We start from the raw sequence: 20,000 nt of genomic DNA, 5'->3' as shown, positions 1-20,000 counted from the left end.
AGAAGAAGAGAAAGGAAGAGAGAGAGAGAAAGAGAGAGAGAAAGAAGAGAGAGAGAAAGAGAGAAAGAAGAGAGAGAGAAAGAGAAGGAGGGAGAGAAAGAGAAATATAGATAGATAGAGTGAGAGAGAGAGAGAGAAGAGAGAGAGAAAGTAGGAGAGGTAGATAGATAGATAGAGAGAGGAGAGAGTAAGAGGGAAAGATATAGAGATAGAGAGAAAGAGACAGAGAGAAAGAGAAAGAGAGAGAGCACATATACAAAGAAGCAATGTGATTCTCATAGTCTGAATTTCTTGCACGAATATACATAAACTTCAAATAAGTAACCTAATGCCTTGGATGTGTATTCTAAGATGCAGCAACTCAGTATAAATACAACACTTATTATTTGTATATTTACGGTTAATGTATAAACTAGGCAAGAATATGTTTGAGATAAATACATACATTACATTAACTCATACTGATCATCACCTACCCTTCCCTCCCTTAGGTCCTTCCTAGAAAGTATGAGTTAGACGCCAGATATTGTAAATTTAGAGTTATGACTTATTTCGTCTGTAACTGATTATGAGAGGCATACATTCATAAATAGTTCCATGAATTACAGACCCGGCTGAGTTGCCTAGGCTCTTATGACTTACAGAATAGGGGTTTGCATTGATTCAACAGTCAAAAGGCTCAAGTACGCTGACTCAGATCTGTATGCTATATATATATATGTGTATATATATATATATATATATATATATATATATATATATATATTTTTTTTTTTTTTTTTTTTTTTTTTTTTTTTTTTTTTTTTTTTTTTTTTTTTGTACAGGTCTTGTGACAGTGTGAGAGTGGCGATACTTTTAATGGTGATAACAAAAAATAACAATGACATTTAGGTTATTCGTAACTTCGTAGAGATTAAACATCGTTTTGTAGAGTGGTGACCAACTACATATTTTTTTTCTCTTGCGGATCTGCTGGTACATTAAATGTAACGATTAAAATGATTCCGTAGTCAACACTGAACAAGAGAAACTGACAAACTAATAAGGAAAAATAGCACTATTCTACCCAAACACCACACCATACACTTTATAAGGGGAACGGAAACCAACAGAGCGCGGTCAACAGTCAGCTAAGTAATTATCCAATTATCCACCGGTCCGTCCACCTCATAAGTCTTATCCCCTCATTACCGACCTGGCTTGACCTTATAAACAGCGGTTTCTCCCACTTATGGGAAAAGTATTATCCACAATGTAATTCATTTATGAATATCATGACACGCTTTTTCTAATACTTGAAATAATGTACAAAGTGCATCGTATACAAAGGAGAGTCAAACAAACTAACAAAATGGTCACACGAAAGAAACAAAAAGAGGAGAGCCGGAAAAAAAAGTGAGTGAAGAGTTCCGTGCGTGGAATCCAGGGAACACGAAAGGATAAACGAACGAAGGCATGGCGACAAGAGACTTATTTAGTTGTAGGGAAAGAGTGCGATTAAAGCAAAGTGTGGAACGTAAAGTAAACAGTAGAGTCAACGTTGACTTGAACACAAACCAATAGGAAAGGTTAATAAAAAAACTTATTTATTATCGAAAAGAAACAAGCGCACACATAAGAACAGCAAAGTTTAGCTTAGTCCTTCCTCCCTCGCTACAAAAATAAGCATAGACAAATTTTGATACATTGGTGTCAAGTTTATTTTTCAATTTAGCGGAGTCCTAGATTCCATGAGACTCGACTCGTGAGAAGCTAAAGGAGCTAAACTATTACATTAATATTGTTAATGATAAAGATATGAACGGTATGGTAGTGTTCTTCATACTGATATCATTTTTAACAAAGATATGATATTATTTTTGGTGTTGATGATGATAATAATAATATCAATAATAATAATAACAAAAATAATAATTATCATAATCATATTGATAATAATCTCAATAATGATAATAACAAGACAAAAATAATAATGGTATTAAAGATAAGTTATATGATAAAAAACAATAACAATAATGATGGTAATGATTCTACTTATAGTAATAGGAGTAACATTAAAGATGATGATAATAATAATAATGATAATTGTAATAATAATGATTATGACAATATTGATAATAATAATGATAATAATAACGGTAATCAGAATGATGATAATCATAATAACATTATTAATAATAGTAGTCATGATAATGATAATAATATTATGAATAATAATCACTCCAACAATGATGATGATGACAAATATATTGTTGATCATATTGATAGGAATATTGATGATAATGATAATAATAGTAGTAGTGATGATGATAATGATGATGATAATATTAATAATGATAATGATGATGATCATAATAATGATAATAATAATGATAATAATGATGATGATGCCGATAACAATAATAATGATGATGATGAAAATGATAATAATAATGATAACAATAATAATAATACTAATACTACTACAAACAATAATACTGATAATTATCATTATTGTTATTATTATCATTATAAGGCTAACAGTAATAATGATGATGATGATAATAACAACAACAACAATAATAATAATAATAATAAAATGATATTAATGATCATTACATGAAAATAACAACAATAACAACAACGACAATCCTAATAACAGCAACAATACAAAGATAAAGAAAAGTAAGTATACATAAAAGGAACATGAATAAAACCACATATTTCGACTGAGCGAAGCGCTGTAGCGAAAGGCACTTTCCATCACCTACTGAATAAGTGCGCAACCTTGTAGTTACGCCCGCGCATTGCCACTCTCACTTTTCACATGAGGAAATTTGTTTGGTGAAATGCGAAGGACTCTCTCTCTCTGTCTCTGTCTCTCTCTCTCTCTCACTCTCGCTCTGTTTTCTCTTTTTTCTCTCTATTTGTTTGTTTGTTTCGGTCTCTTGTCGCTTTCTACTTGTTTCTCGCTTTTTTTCTTTTCGTTTCGTTTTTTTTTCTGCGTTGCGTAGGTATTTTTTTTTCTTTTAGGATAACCATTAGATTCTCGCCGCCTGATCTAGCTATCGTAGATGTAAAATTTATTGTTTACGTGATGGAAGAATTTAGAATAAATTCATGTATAGTTGGATTATGGATAAATAAATTTTGTTGTTATGCTTTCGGTTACTTTTGAAATTTGAACGTTGCGATAATGATATAAAAAAAAACAATGCACGACAAAGTATAAAGTGTTGACTACATTTTTGGGGTTTAATTTAGTTTTATCTGTCTACAATATAATTAAACTATTTTTTAAGAAACTGATATATGAACATTCACCTGTTATTCCGTTTGTGCGTTTTTTTTACATATATAACCTGTTGTTTACGGTGAAATAAGTGCCTAGAATACATAGGATCGAGGAAACGTACCGTCACCCGAAAGGAGAGTTGAGGTCCTGTCGATCCTATAGAGTCCAAATCCAATCCTATATTTATGAACCTCCCGATGTTCTTTTGTTCCCTTGTGATCCGCCTTTCCTCCGCCGCTTCTCCGCAGCCTCGTATGTTTACACTTTCCTCAAAAAACGTTAATTAATGGATGTCTTTTCCTCGGGATGCTTTTAATCTTTATCTTGAGGTGATGAGCGAGTGATATGAGAGAGAGAAGAAGACAAGAGAAGAAGAGAAGAAGTGAAGAGAGCCAAGAGAACAAGGAGGCGCAGGAAGGAGAGAGGTGGTGTTTTTTCTTCTGTTATTCCTTCTTTTTGAGGGTAAACAGCTGATTTTTTTATGGTCATTATTTTTTTTAAAGAATCATGGTGTGGGGTGGGATTATGTTTTTCAGGTGTATGTTGCTTTTGGGGTTTGTGAAGAAGATATATTATATTTATATAATATATGAAATATATTTGAAGTATTTATTTATCTTTTCCATATAATAGCAAGATTGTAATAATTTTCATAGACATTGTGATGTGTTCCTGTTTTTTGTCTTCTTTATTGTTTGGTCAGTGTTTTATATGATTTTTTTTATATGAGTTTTGAAATATATATGTATATATGTGATATTTATATATATACATATATAATGGATTTTATTTTATTATTCCAAGTGAGTGTGCGAAAAGAAACTGAAGAGTGTGTGCAAACTAAAGAAAAAAGAAGAAAAACGAAAAGGAACAGAGCGTGATAACACTAAAACCAATTGTGATTTTGAAATCGAAAAGAAGAAAATCTGAAAATGATCTCCTGGACTTTGGTGTCTTTGATTTATACACAAGTTTGAGTGAAGGTGAGTCGATAGGTGATGCAAGTTGCACTTCAGTGTATCTAGAGCAAGGAAAAAGCTACTTTGATATTATTCTAATTCATTTGATGTTTATCTTTGTCTTGTAAGTTTTACTGTTACTATGGCCATTATTCAGAAGAGGACTGCCTTAAAACTGCTGTGGTCTCTGCCATTTGTGCTCCAGCAAAGGACAAGAAACATCCACTATGTATATTTGGATAGATTGATATTCCTTTGCTTCATTATTGTGCCATTGCTGTAATGTGAAGTGCAAAGGCTACGAAATTTGAAAAGTGATTATGGCCATAAATCTCCTATTTGCAGATCACTTTTATACCAAAGAATTTAGTTTTACATGACTTATAAGGCCATTGCCTGTGTTTTTCCATACTGTATCTTTGTGCAGTCCTATACTGAATATTTACCATTATCACTGTCTATTTGAATGTTTATATGTTTTCATTGCCGTGAACTTTGCCTTTTGCCTGTTTTGATTAAATGCTGTTTTGTATGCTTGTGAATTTCATTAGTATATGCGTATATGTAGGATTTAACCCTTGAAAGTTGACAGATGGCAATTGTTGGGATTAGGCAAGGCTGTTACACTGTTGAAAAATTTTACTTGAACTTTTTTGAGTTTGTTGAAAATTTATTTTGAGGTTCTGTTATTTAGATAAATATCATATGGTATTGTTAGATAAAAGATCTATGTGGTAAATACAACAAACGATGTCATTTTGATACCTGTTAATTTTCCTGTTTCTTTATATAGACTTTTGAGTCTATACAATATTAAGACTACATTTTTATTTATGACATTTCTCTTGCTGATGAAAAGAAGTTAATTTTTTGTGGAAGGAATCCTACCAATCAAAGTGTTTACCACTTTTTAGAAGCTCTGTGACATTGTGTGAGAATATTAGCATAGTGTAGCCTGTTTCCTTAGCTTAGTGTACCTAGATATAGAACCCACATCCTATAGTTGTTATGATAAATCAGCCTGCAAATTTCATGAACCTATATTTCTTCCAAATATACTTTGTTGTATATTAGAGTCTCTGCATTTACCTCAAGCTTGTTATATGGTGAGATTAAATTCATATCTCAAGTTTTACCTTAAACAGCAAACCTCTTAGTTTTATATGTGGTAATAAGCAAACTTGATTATCTATGAGAAATATTCATTATGAGAATGATTTGTTTACATTTCAGAGAATTTGTTTTTATTTTGTGTATGTGGAATAAAGAAATGAAAGTTTTTTAAAGATTTGAAATTATATTGATTTTTGAAATTGTTATTAGGTTACAATGGCTGTATATTAATTCTCTTTTTATAATGTTAGCTGAACCCTAAAGGAAAACAAAAGTGTAAAATATCAGGGACAATACATACAAGATGCATCAAAATTTTATATATGGGGTGAAGGAGAATTTTTTATCTGGGGATATGAAAGATCTCTGTGATTTCAAACTATTTATATTATATTCTTTAATCATAATTAACCACTTTAGTATGGATTGATACAAGAAATGATGTTCGATAAACAGAGATTTTGTGACAAATGTAGAAGGTATGAATGAGATTGAATAGGTCCACATGTTAGAAAGGTTTTTATATTTTCTTCAGAAATACATTATTTTGATGGTGTAATATTGAAATATCAGTTCCCTATTTAGTACTTAGGAATTATGCACTCATTCATACCTTCTTCTTCAGGAGTAATGTTGTCATGTTTTTCCAAAACCAATTATTTTTTTTAGAGTCTATTTAAGTGGGTGAAGTAGTAGTAGCGTCTAGATATTTATGTTATACTATAAATTTAGTTTGATGGTGTGAGTTAGTTGCAGCATATTGGCTCTCTGATTAGTACCGGTACATTATTTGAAAGAGTTTGAATACTGATATTAGGTTCATGATTAATTAGTCTGCTTACAGAATGTAGAAATGACAAATTATTTTACATAGAGATAAGTTTTGATTATCAACAGTATTTACACATCTACTGATATACTTCAGTTGCCATATTTTAAAATTCATTGATTATAAATTTCTTTTATGATTTAGTGTGGCCAGAATTATGTAATGTTTTTGCGTATCAGGCTTTTATTGTATAATTCTCATTATTCTGAATTTACTGAAATTAGAAAAAAAATACTATAGCTAGAGGTAGTAGAAAAAGCTAGAATGTTGTAAATCCTTGCCTTAACAGAGCACTCTGAGTTAAGCATAAATATTACATCACCATTTCCTGTAGACCTGCGTGTTTGTTTATACAGTGTTTTTTGTCCTTTTTTGAGTTTTTATTTTGTTTTTTTCAAAACTTTTTTTTTTCTTATTTAATAAAGAAGTAGAAGGCAGCTTTTACTTTGTACTTTTTTAATATATAATCAATTTTAATGGTTCATGCTTGTTAGCCTGCCTGTGAATCTTTTGAATAGCCAACTCATATGTTTGTGTGTAGTTCTAGTTATGAATTTGATGCTAAATGTTTAGAATAGACTGTCTGTCTACTTAAAGGATTATTGCAAATTTGGAATGAATTGTATGTTTATATTTTATTACTGAATGTGTCACATCAGATGTAATGATTTGGAAGAGTTGTGTTTGTTAACTGAATGCAGACGGGGTTAGATTTGCTTACTTGGTCCCCAGGACAGGCTTGTACAGTATCCCAGATGAGTTTTGTTTATGAGCAGTAGACCCTCACCTGACATTTAGCACTAGAGTCTTTTTGTCTTTTCTTTGTATTTTACTATATTGTAAGACTTATATGTGCCATCTGACAGGCTTTATCAGTATTGTAGGAGACTAAAATTGTAGTATAGGGTCCATATCAGGTCATTATGTTTGCTATCCTGAGTGCGATAGCATTACAGTTTTATAGAAGGACAAAGAGCAAGTTCATTTTTTTTTGTATTCATGTATGTTCATAAACAATTATGAAAGAGATAACCATCCCCAGTAAAAAAATATGAAAAGATGGAGAAAAGGGCCGAGACCTGTGCATATGAGTGAATGTGCCACAGCATGAACCAGCCGTACTGGCACAGGGGCACATTGCAGTTGCTTTCTGGGTTTTCCTCTTCTCATTCTGCTTGCACATCCTGCATCATGGATACTTTATAACAGGAGATCAGTATCTTTCTGTGTGTCATTGTTTTCTGAAGATAGTGCTTGTTATAGACCATGGATGCGTGCCCTTCAAGGCTTTTGTTCCTGCTGGTGCTAGTGCTAGGAGAGAGTGGTGCCACCTATTTTTTGGGATTTTAGACTAAATCTATTTTGGAGAATATTTTGGCAATTATAGTAATTATAATTGTAATAGCCATCATCAGTCACTAATAGGGAAACACAGCATTTCACTCTCCCCTAACGCCAGATATGCCATGAGGCCTATTGACACAAATGTCGTGACACTCACTGTCAGGCCAAAAATTTGTGCATCATGTATGTCATGACACCTGTCCACAATGGGTTATTGTCTGTGTCTAATATAAGGATGAATGCTTTAATTTGCAAGAAGTGAAATAGTTTCTGTTTATATTAAGTTAATGTTGCATGAACTTAAATGTTTCATTATGATGGATAAGTAAAAGCCTGCCAGGTACTTATTCAAAAATATATGTATTTTTCTTAATGATTAAAGGGTTTATTGGTTGATTTTGACCTAAGTTTCATTGCTAATGTATTGAAACTTCTGTATTTTGCCACTATATCAAACCTTTTGTATCATTAACAGAAAAAAAGTGTCAATAACAAATTGTGTAGAGTAAACTGATTTCTCCATATTGCCACAGGTCTAGAGAGCAGTCAGTATGGACCCTCTCTTCCTCAATCTGAGCCTGCCACAGCAGGCTGTTGCTGCCACTTCCACACCTCCGGTTGCAAATCAGGTTAATGGCCTTCCACAGGAGTCAAAACTCGCCACATACATTAGTGTAAGTTGTGATAGTCTTTATATTCTTTTGTCATGTCCCTCTTTTCACAGGAGTAAACCTAGACAATCATTTCTCATTGCATCCTATCTTCCTATCCTTCAGTTGCGAGGCCCAATAGCAAATGGTAGCTTACTGATATTCCATCACAAACCTGTGATGGGATACAGCACCCTATGCAATGGTCTAAAATTGTTAGATGTTGGGCATATTCCCTTGGCATATTCCTTTGGCTCACATCATCAGTCATCCACATTGAGGGGACCTCCAGCCATCCTGCTCTAAGTATATTTCTGCTGCTTCACATTTCATTATCCTCCTCACCATGCTCTTTGATATTTTCTATATATACCCAAACTACCCAACTCTCTTACCGCTCCTGTTTGCTGATGGACAACCTTATTTCTCCCATCTAGTCAACTTGTATATACTTTTCAGATACTTTATCTCCAGTATGGTACCTTCAGGCTTTATTTTCTTTGCAGCTCTCAAACCCCACATTTCTGCAAAACCATGCTATCATCTAGACCCCTCTTTACCTCAATACATAGAGCCCTATACTCCCATAAACTATTAATTCTGGCCATTACTTACCCTACCTGTTCTACCCAAATTCATACTCCATTTACCAGACTCATTCCTTGACAAATGAGACCTTTAATGCTTAAAAGTTTCCACATCTTTCATTACCTCCCCATTTAGTAAGCCTTCTTCTATTTTTCTTGTGCATCTTGTCCCTTTACTCTTACTGAAATTTACCAGCAATTTACATCACACACTTCCAAAATGTGCACATGTCAAATTAACCCAATCCCGACGGGCCCGGCAATAAGTGGAAACCCCCTACGCCGGGCGTATGCAATATTGCATTGGGAACGTCATACATGTATGACGCCCCGGCATCGGGCATTTAGTTGTGTCACACAGGTGTGACGCACTGTTGCCATAGGGTTAAGTTTCCTTCTGAGTGAGGGAAAAGTGCCATGTCAGTGCCATATCATCAACAAAGGAAACTGATTTACCTCCCAAACGTGTCTGGCCTCTATAATGTCTAAATTTTTTCCTAAACTTCTTTTTTTTTCCCCTCACTATTCCATCCATATAAACTTTAGATACCCTTGGAGACATCACACACCCCTATCAAAGCCCTACATCAACCCATTTGCGCTAATATTTCCCTAATGCTGCTCCTGCCAGCTAGATAACAAGCGTGCGCAATGACCAAACACAAGATGGTGCGATGCCACGCTGTGCCTCTCAGAGCCCTTATCACCCACTTGATTCAACAGGGTGACAATTGGAGGTTTTAGTATTTGCTTACACTATTTTCACAAGTGAAGAAAATGTGTCCCTACAAATGATATTCCTATGATTATATGCATATGTAACAATGTAAAATGTGTGTTTTGAGGGAGAGATCATGACATGATAGGACATCATCTGGTGGGAGTGAAATATTCCTATGACGTAATATCATATCATCCGGCATGAATGGGTTAATATCAGACCAATCACCATTCTTGTTTTAGCTTCATCCATATGGCTTATCTGTCTACTCTATAATATGCTCTTTCCAGATCTATGGCAAATCAAAACACATCCTTCCCTCTTGTCATGTACAAAGTATGGGAGTTTAATGAAAATTTTTTGAAATGTGAAAAATTAATGCTTTAGACCAGTACAGTAGAAACTATTTATAGTGGGTAATAGGAGGGAATGTCACCCGGATTTAACAAAATATTGCAAAAGCCTAATTGTGCAAAGTACTACCCATATTAATTTGAAATGCAAGAGTGTATGAATGAGAGATTATCTCGAAATTAGAGAATATTTGGAGAAGTGGTAAATTTCAATCTCCACTCTAGTAATAGTACTTTATGATATTTGTACAGTGTTTTTACTGTGGAGTAAGTATTTTATATGAAAATGATTTCAGGTATATAGCTCTATAGTTTGTTATTGCTTAATTAACCCGTTAACGACGGGTGACAAGATATTATGTCTAGTGGTTTTTGGGTCAGACGCCAGGGATGAGTTATTTTGTCTAGGCTGGCGCACTGGGTGAGCGGGCTAGTGCGGCCGAGAAATCAGATGCGTTAGGCTTATTTGTTTGAATATCCCGGTGTTTCGACCATTTAGAGCCAAAATAGCCCCATCAGGAACGGGTTAAATGGTGAGATAAGATATGAGTGCTGTAAGCAGTCACTGATGATTGGTTTTGGTTTTATGAAAAAATGTTGAAGAAAGCAATGGTAGTAAATTTCCAAATTTTATGAGCTTCATAAAAAATTGAAGACTATATCATATATAGATATAGGATTTGCAGAGAAATATCAGAGGAATTGATATTTTATGTCATCTATTTTATGTAATAAAAGATAATGACTATATTACAACTTAGTTTCTGTTTTGTAACAATCAGTCATAAAAGATTGGTTATCTTTGGATCATGCCAACAGAAACAAATATAGAAAGCTATTCCTGTGAGGGATATTCAGAGGTGAGAAAAAGAAAGTGGACTGAACAAAAAATTTATTTCCAACTTAGCTGTAGTCAGTTGATTTTACCAGATAGTTGGTAATCCATGGAATGGGTTGATGACAGAGAAAGCCTCCTCACCACTATTTCCTATCTTCCTCAGAATCGTCACCAGCTGCCAGCCACGACACAACCACAGCAGCCGCAACAGGAGCATTCCCTCACCAAGAGCATCGCTGCTCTGAGCCTGGATGGAGTTGGAACAAGGAAAATCAGTGTGGTACGATTAGAAGGAGAGTCTTTACATTGTATGGTGTTAGGAGTCCAGGAGCTTTAGATTCTAGAGATGATATTTTGACAGATTTCATGTAGGTTGTTACCTTTTTTGGCTCTTTTGTTTCATTATTTTATTTTATGAATTGGTGATATCTTGAAATGTATTAATGTTATTTTTCTTTCTTCTGTACCTTCTTTGCATCAGTATCCTCCTCTTCTGCTTTGTTTTCAATTTCTTCCTCAACGGTCTGCTTTGTTACTGGTTTATTTTCTTTATAATATTGTTTGTGTTTACATTCCTATCCATATTCATTTCTGCATTTTTCACCATTTCTTCATTTAAGATGACAAAATATTATTTGATGGTGATCATTGAAAAACACATATAAATTCCCCTAAGTGTGGATGGTGCAAGCCCTTAATAATGTAATACTTTCAGCCATCAGTGAGTAGTATAGCGGAGTTTGTTCCGGGTTCAGGGAGCAGTGCCGGCCTGGCTCACTCCGCCTCCACGCCCTCCTTCCACTCGTTCACGGGTCTTGGCTCCCCTTCCACGCCATCCTCGCTGAGCTTCACCCCCATGACCCGCTCTTCCCCGGCGGCCACAGTGGCATCCCCCCAGCGGCCTGTTTCCCCCCAGGGGTCTCCCAGCAGGGGACGGCACTCCCCTCTGGTGGGGGGTGGGGACGACACAAGCAATGCTTCCAGTTTGTCCACCTACCAGGAGAATGTAGGGGGCACCACCTACTTCTTCACTGCCCAGGACCAGCAGTCCTTCACAGCTGGGGCAGCACCCTCACCTGCTCCATTCACAGCTGGTCCACCGCCTCTGGTGTTCCCACCTTATCACATTCTACCGCCCACACCTGCCCACATCCACCACTTGCGGGCACCCAGCAACACGCCGCACTTCTTTATGGGGGACGAGTTGCGGCACGACTTGCTGGAGAGACATGCTCTAGCTCTGTCTCATGTCGATCTAGAGAATTTTCCCGGTAACTGATGACACCTTTTGTACTGTGTGCTTAGATGAGTTTTGATTTGGCATACTAACGGAGATTCTTGGATGATCAAAACACATGTACATATATATTTTTTCAAACTATTTAGAATGAAGGGAAACTTGTTTGCCACGAAATGTTATTAATTTTATCTACTCATAATTTCATGATTATACTTGGAAGGACTGGAACTTAATAAAATCCTCCTACAGATTTACCGCAAGAGGTTGATATGTACCATGAGTTGGTGCCCCTTGAACCTCAGCCTGCAATAAACAAATCATCTATGTTTGGATATGCTACCTCTGTTTACAAGGTATTTATATATATATTACAATTTCGGTTTAGAAGAATGAGACAAAGTATTGTGTAATGATACGTAGTATTGTGTTTAAAGGGAAGTTTTGTCATGTCTGAAAGAAATGTTTCTCTTTTGATTCAACTTTGCTGACGGGGCTGTTTTAGCTCCAAATGGTCTAAACGCCAGGGTATTTTAAACACATAACCCTAATGTCTCGGGCTGTTTGCCTACTCTGGCTGCGGCCAAATGCTATGCACCCGATCACCTGGCGAAAAGCCATGACAAAATATCTCATCCCCAGTGGCTGGGACTACCGCCACTTGATGTGATATCTTGTCACCAGGCGTTAACAGGTTAAGATTTATTGAAAAGGCATAAGAGCACTTTTCCACACTTCAGTTACAACAGACTGTGATTTTTTTTTTCTCTAATAAAAGAGAAGTATGTCTACTTAATATAATATGGAGAATAAGTTTATCTTTTTAAATGATATGAATGATATGAGAATCAAACCTGCCATTGAAAAGTAATAGTGTGTTACATGTGATGTCATGCTTGAATTACACTCACTTAGTGATTAAAATATTTCTTTATTGCGAATTTATTTATTGGTATGTATTAATTTATATTTTTTTTTCCCATCCCTCAGGCGACCAATATCAAGACAGGGCTTCATTATTGCCTTTATCGTATTCACGGATATCGGCTGAGTAATGTGAAGGTCACACAGCTGGTGGATCTGTGGAAGAAAATTCAACATTCCAGTGTGACTCAGTTGCGAGAAGTGTTCACCACAAAGGCCTTTAATGATAACTGTAAGTCTTGGTATCATGCCCAATGAGACAAATGGATACTTTGGGTGTAGATCAGATGGTTGACAGATTATCTGTTTTATTTTTACTCTTTTTTTTTTCTGTAGAACAGTTAACCCATTTGCGCCGGTTGACATCCTATCACGAGATCGAAAAATATCCCTGGACCTGGGTGATGTCCTGACACATTGTGTATTTTCTCACTGAGTCCCGGGCCAGGCAATTATGACATGCTGAAACGTCGGCAATAGATCACTAGATTGATCTCAGATATGATAGTTTTACATAATTTCTTAGACTGTTACTTTAGTTTAGGTGTTTGATTGTCATAAAATTAGATATAATGTTAAGAAAAATGACATCACAGAAAACTATGTGATATTGATGACATGGTAATTTCTGGTTTTTGATTGGTTGAATAAAAAGATCTGAGTCAAAAAACTATTGTAAAATCAGAAATAAAATGAAGTAAAAAATTACTAATGCAATACTACTTCTAATTTGTTGATTACCCGTGATATCACATCATGTCACGTCACGAGGTACATGTACATACGCATATGTACGTGCAAGATTATTCATATTGTTCTTTACGTTTTAGTAAAAAAAAGAAATAAGTATAAAACATGATTTTTGATGCCCAATAAGAGATTGCTTCCACTTTCCTTTGGTATTTTCACATTGAAGTGAAAAATATAGGCAAAGTTCAATAAGATAAAACTATAAAGGCATTACTGTAACATGTGTTTCAACTAAAATAACTCCTCTGAACATGGCAATATATTTACATGCCTTTACATTGTAGACGCATTCATAAAAACCATAAGAATAGGGTGGGTGAAAAATGCTCTTGAGAGAATCAGCGTGGCCCCGCGCAGCGAGAAAACACTCCGGCTCGAAGCGTCGTGCTCTTTTTATTTTCCTGGCATAAGCGGGAGTAGGCAAAAATACATCCTGTCATGAATGGGTTAAAGAAAAACTAGAAGCATAGAATTTTTAAAGTAAAAATTAGCAAGTAAATATACTTCTTATGAAATATAATGAGAAAAAGAAAACTCATTTCTTCAATAAAAATCATATAATCCTGTTCCCTCCTGCAGCAATTGTGTTTGTCTACGACTATCATGCCGGGGCAGAAACCCTGGCTTCTAGGCACTTCTCCTCACCGGCGGCACTGAGTGCTAGTGGGTGGGAGGGGCTGGTCAACTCGCATGGGGGAACGGGTGGGAACAGTCCCCATGACCCATCGTCCAGGAGCTTACACAAGAGCCACCGCCACAATTCTGGGAACAGTAAGTTCATTTTTCTGTTTTATTTGATTGCTTGAGGTTGCTTCTTTAGGGGGGCAGTGAGTACTTTTGTTCGGGATTTTTTATTTTTTTTTATTTATTTACTTTAGATTTACTTAAATGTTTATCTTTGTTTATGAAAATTACTTTCTTTTTATCTTCTAAGTTTTCCATATTTTGTATCAATTTTTACAATGAGAGAATGAGTTATGTACATGCACTGTTCTCATAAGGGGTAAAGGTCCTTCTGCAGAATTGAATTGCAGCCATATTCCAAAATATAAATACACCATTAACCTGCATTTGAGTGGAATGTAGCTAAGTGTCTTTTTCACAAATATCTGAAAGGAGGTCAATGAAAACCTAATGCGACTGAGGTATGACAGCACAAAACCTAGGCATGCATTATCTTAGTGCATCTGCTTGGCTTTATTTGTCTTTTCGAGTGTTCAGTGAGTGTTTAAACTTGAGCTCAACTCATCAGAGCAGTATTAGAGATTGTCTGTTGAATAAATTATTGCTGCTTTGCCTCAAGGAGTAGTTGGAGAAGTCAGCCAAAATGATGCTCTTCTACATGTTAGAATGTAATATGTATTCAATAGATTTGTCAAAGTATCTTGTGAATCTTGTGAAATTCCTTATATTGATCAAAATGATAATATATAATCATGCTGAAATAATGATAAGTGAATGATTTATCTCTTGTCCTGCTTTGATGAAAGTATATCAAATTGAATGTTCTATTCAAATAAAGACTTTTATCTTGTCGCAGCAGTGTTCATCTTGGTAGAATCTTTGATATGTTCTTTGTGTTTATTTTTCAAGATTTTAAGTTATTAAAATTAAAAGTAAAAAGTAAAGTTTATCTTTAGAATATTGATATGTGTTTTTGTACTTGAAATATAAACTTTTATTATTTATATTATAAAATATGTAATTTGTAAGTTGTAGCCATAAATGATTGTAGATCTCATGCCTAATGTTAATGTGAACTGAAGTTAAATATTTTTTCATCCTTTTTTATCATCATCTTCATCATCATCATTGTCATCATTAATCATCATCATCATCATCATCATCATCATCATCATCATCATGCTATAAATCATAGATGCGAAGTTAACAAGCCGCAAAGTAATTGAACCCTCTCCTCTACCACCCCAGGTCTGTTGCCAGAGGCGACCCTCTGGAACTACATAATCCAACTCACTGGGGCATTGAGGACCATCCACACTCAGGGTCTTGCTTGTCGCACACTAGACCCATCCAAAATTCTCCTTACAGACAACAAGTCAAGAATCAGGGTGAACTGCTGCGGGATTCTTGACGTGTTAAACTTTGATCCGAATGCTGCCAACCCCCTGGCCAACATGCCTCAGTATCAGGTGTTTTTTTTGCGCTCTTCTGTGCCCTTCTTTCTCTCGCTCTCTCTTTCTCTCTATATATATCTATCTCTATCTCTGTCTCTTCCTCTTCCTCTTATTATTATTTTTTTTTTATTAAAAAAAAAATTCTTTGTCTTCCCTCTTTCCTGTCCCTCTCCTTATGAAAAAAAAAATCATTTTTTGTAATCTGTCTTTGTAATTTAGTTTTCTTTTATTTGGTTTTGTAACATCACTTAACCCATTCACGCCAGGGCTTATGTTTGCATAATGCCACTCCCGCTGGCTAGATAACAACTGCGCCCAGTGACTAAGCACAAGATTTTTGTTTTTGTTTACATTATTATATGATTTGAGGGAATCATGATGCAAAAAGATGTCATCCAGCAGGAGCAAAATATTTGCATGACGTGATATCACGTCACCCGGCGCCAATGGGTTAATAAAACTGGATATTACATCGGCATGTCTGGATATGTACTGCCATACTGTCCGCAGATATGTTTTTTTAGATTAACATTTGTTTGTTGGATGTATAAATCATAAATCTAATTGAATTAGAGGCATTCTTTGTGTAATCTTGTAAAAGTAAATATTGATTTGATAAAAACATAACTAGCAGATTGAGAAATTGGGTAAAGAAAAATTTGTTACAAAAATTGGCCTTTAGTTTGCCAAAAAATTTCAGTGGGCAGTAGCACTATGTTAATGATTATTATTTTTATTACATTATCTTTCTTTCCTAAAAGTATCCATCTCCCCTCTTTGCTTTTGATTTTTGTTTGTTCCCCATTTTCTTGCATTTGTTGGTGTAGTTAGGTCTTTGTTTAGCTGACCGTAGCATACCTGTGTATTTATTGTATAATTTCCAAAGAAATTTAAAGTAATATGGTTAATGAAATACAGCATAATATTAATTGTACAACATAAACGATCAAGGGAACACAGCAGTAAGTCTAGCTTTGCAACTGTGATTTGTTTTGCTTGTTGAATTAGTTTTCAAAGTTGCTCTGGACAAATTACCTACATGAAATTTTGAATTAGATTTGAAAATGCAAGTTTTACTTTTTTTCTCTCTTTTTTGTGTTTTGCCAGTCTCTTTTTCCAGTTGAAAGTGATAATTATGATTCGCATTTTTTTTTTCTCCAACTGACTATAGTACAATTTTATTTTTTCTTAATGTCTTCCATCAGCAAGAGGATTTAGTGAACCTTGGGAAGTTAATGGTAGCACTGGCATGCAACTCTGTTCTGGCTCTGCAACGAGACAACATCCAGGCGGCGCTGGAACTCATAAACAGATCATATTCGCGGGATTTGGCTATGTTGGTGGTCTGCTTGCTCACCTCTCAGCGCATTAAGAGCATCAATGATGTTATGCCCATGATTGGTGCCAGGTAAGATGTTTTTGCATTTATCATTTATTTCTTTTTTAATTTTCTGTGTTGGGAAGTTAATTGGAATATATTTCCTTTGTTTTATTTATTGGTAGATTAAGTGTGTTTATGCTGGATTCTCTTCTTCTTTTTTTTTTTTTTTTTTTTTCTTTTTTCTTTTTTCTTTTTTAAGCTGAGTTTTGATGTCTCTTTTTATTTTCTCAACATAGGTTCTACACTGCTTTAGAGAGCGCCACGCAGAGAGCTGATGTTTACGAGAGTGAGCTGTCCAAAGAAATACACAATGGTAGACTTTTCCGTCTCTTGACAAAGTTGAATACCATTGTTGATCGACCAGAGTAAGTTGCAGATGATTGGCGTGTGACTTCTGCTATTTTGCTAAGATGTTACTATCATGAACATTGATTATTATTTACAACGATCACTTAGAAACAAGTATATGTTGTGAATAAAATCCTAAGTGATGTTATTATTAGCTAAGGCTTGTTTCCAGGTAATTTAATTGCAGAAACAGCAGTACTCTGTCTTATGGATTATGCAAGTTTTTAGTTATTGTGAACAGATAACTTGTGTATAACACAGAAATTAAAATTACTATATATTTTATTGGTTAATTACATTAGAGGCCCTTTAGTGATTTCCTTTTTTTAAGAGAAAAGAGTTCTCTCACAAATCAGTTCATGTAACTTAAAAAAAAAAAATCTAATGAGATGACATGATCTCATATGAACACAGAGAATAATTAACTTCTGTATTTAATCAGACTCAATATGGACACAGCCTGGTGTGAGACAGGAGATAGATATATGCTGAAACTCTTCCGTGATTATGTGTTCCATCAGGTAAGTTTATAAGATGAGAGGATGTAGTCTTAATTTGATGTATTGTTTGGGTGATGCATTTTTCTCTTTTTCTCTGTTTCTCCTTTCTCTTTTCCTCTTTTCTCTGCTTCTCTTCTCTTTTTCTCTGTGAAATTGTGCCTTTGCATTTTCAAGTGGTCATTATGAATTTATTTTTCTGTAAATATCAGCCAAAAGGGGATGTGTTTTTTTAAAGAACTTTGCTTAGTTGTACTGCCAGTGGGATGTCAGTTGATTTGTATAATCTTTACCCTGGCTCAAAATTTGCTTGCCTATTGCATGTAAAAGAAGCTAAAATGGAATATATCACACCTTTTTACTCAGACAAGCTCTCAGGTTGATTTATCAAACAAATTTTTTTTTTCAGGTTTAGATTGTTTTAACATGTTATTTACACTGTTCAATGAAAAGTTACCATTACAGCCAAATTTGTTAAGGAAATCCATACAGTCCAGTTTAGAGAAATCATTTTTACTTGCACTATTGTCTTAATTATTTGTGGTTCAAGCAATGTAACAATAGTAATTTTTCATGAATTTCACATTCTTATTTTTGTATTTTACAGGGGGTTTGTTTTTAGTCAGTTCAATCTTTAGTGTTTGTGAATTTCCATGTAAGAGGTAAAATGAACTGTTCTTGACAAAGCCATTTTATTTTGAATTTATGAATGAATATCTATTGATATATAAAGCAAAAATTTATATTACAACAGTAAGGAAAGTAGCCATCATTTATCTTAGTCATTACTATACTTAACAGAAGGTCTAAGTTTAGCTTGTTCCTAACTCACAGGTAACTGATGATGGAAGACCGTGGTTGGACTTGGGACATGTGGTGACTGTGCTGAATAAGTTAGATGCAGGGTCTCCTGACAAGGTGAGGTTCCTTGTTTTCATTCACGTTGTTTTGCTTTTTTTGACTCTCTTCACAGTTGTCTGGACATGATAATTGATAGTGGCACAGTTATCATTTTCTATACCATGTTCATTGTCATTACCATCTTTGTTATCATTACCATTGTCATTACCATTGTTATCAAAATAAATTCATCATGTATTTAAATAATGTGTATAACAAAGATATTTTGACTATTGGTTCATGATTAAACAAATTTGAAATAAAAAATAAGCAAAGGCTGTTAGAATTAAGGTAAGATTTCATTGACTGACCCAGTACTAACAGTTGGATATATTATTGATCCAGTTGGTCAGAAAATAATTTGATTAATGACAAGGAAAATAGAAATGACAAGTCTGTCTAATAGGATCCAAGATATCTGTGATGTCTGATTGTCACCCTGTCAGCATAAAAAAGGATAATAATCTGGCTTAATGCTTGGAGCATTATTCCAGGCTCTTGCATGATTGGATGCCTGTTCTAACCTCAATATTGTCTATCATGGAGATATGAATGTCTGTGAAACTCTGCTCTGGTATGCATGCACAGATCCACTTAGCCACAGTGAAAGTGCAATCATCCATTTTTGTTGCCTCATATTTTGATATATCTTTTACTTCTTAACATTGATAGATACAAATTATTTGCATTTAATGGTCCAGTATCTCTATGGGAAGGAGACCATTCATAAAACTTTACTGGTAACCTTTCTGGACAAATAACTCTTCTAAGCTGGTGTTCTGGCTTAAAGTGGGATGTTGCCCAGGACTACCCTGGCATCTAGCCATGACTCCAGAGGAAGTGTCAACATCATAAGAGTCTTACGTGGTTAAGTATAGATAATCTTTTATAAGGTGTATCTATAAACTAAAGTTTTTACACACAATCACATGTGAAATGTCAAATTCAGCAGTGAAGTAAGGAGAGTCTGGAGGGATGGGCAGCATCTGTAGGGCTTGTTGATGCATCATCCTATTTATGGTTATGGTGGCTATAGGGTTGGAATCTTGTTCTATATGTTTGTGATAAAAGAAAGCTGTATTTGATTGATATTAGATAAAATATATAATGAAGGATTATAGCAGTTCAGAATGTTTCATTGTATTTTCTATTAATTT

General features: G+C 34.7%; 1 protein-coding gene across 3 annotated transcripts in view; it reads left to right on the top strand.

Moving 5' to 3' along the window:
* The first annotated feature begins 2,974 nt into the window (after positions 1-2,974).
* PAN3 (Poly(A) specific ribonuclease subunit PAN3) overlaps positions 2,975-20,000 on the top strand; it is a 21,151-nt gene continuing 4,125 nt past the window's right edge. The window contains exons 1-12 of one of the 3 annotated variants that reach the window (XM_043024135.2): positions 2,975-3,699; positions 8,053-8,193; positions 10,832-10,948; positions 11,384-11,939; positions 12,158-12,261; positions 12,896-13,061; positions 14,159-14,350; positions 15,512-15,732; positions 16,923-17,125; positions 17,335-17,463; positions 17,889-17,967; positions 18,778-18,861. In XM_043024135.2, coding sequence (XP_042880069.1) covers positions 8,071-8,193; positions 10,832-10,948; positions 11,384-11,939; positions 12,158-12,261; positions 12,896-13,061; positions 14,159-14,350; positions 15,512-15,732; positions 16,923-17,125; positions 17,335-17,463; positions 17,889-17,967; positions 18,778-18,861 — 1,974 coding nt within the window. In that variant the 5' untranslated portion in view covers positions 2,975-3,699; positions 8,053-8,070. Of the gene's footprint in view, positions 3,737-4,117; positions 4,258-8,052; positions 8,194-10,831; positions 10,949-11,383; positions 11,940-12,157; positions 12,262-12,895; positions 13,062-14,158; positions 14,351-15,511; positions 15,733-16,922; positions 17,126-17,334; positions 17,464-17,888; positions 17,968-18,777; positions 18,862-20,000 lie in introns of those variants that run through there. The other 2 variants (XM_043024137.2, XM_086553860.1) reach the window with 2 other exon arrangements.

This window comes from Penaeus japonicus, unplaced genomic scaffold (genome assembly GCF_977035675.1).
Source record: "Penaeus japonicus unplaced genomic scaffold, GWHDUDI00000001_assembly GWHDUDI00000029, whole genome shotgun sequence".
Classification (NCBI taxonomy): Eukaryota; Metazoa; Arthropoda; class Malacostraca; order Decapoda; family Penaeidae; genus Penaeus; species Penaeus japonicus.
Note: the sequence above shows the minus strand (reverse complement) of the source record. Positions and strands in the feature narration are given on the sequence as shown.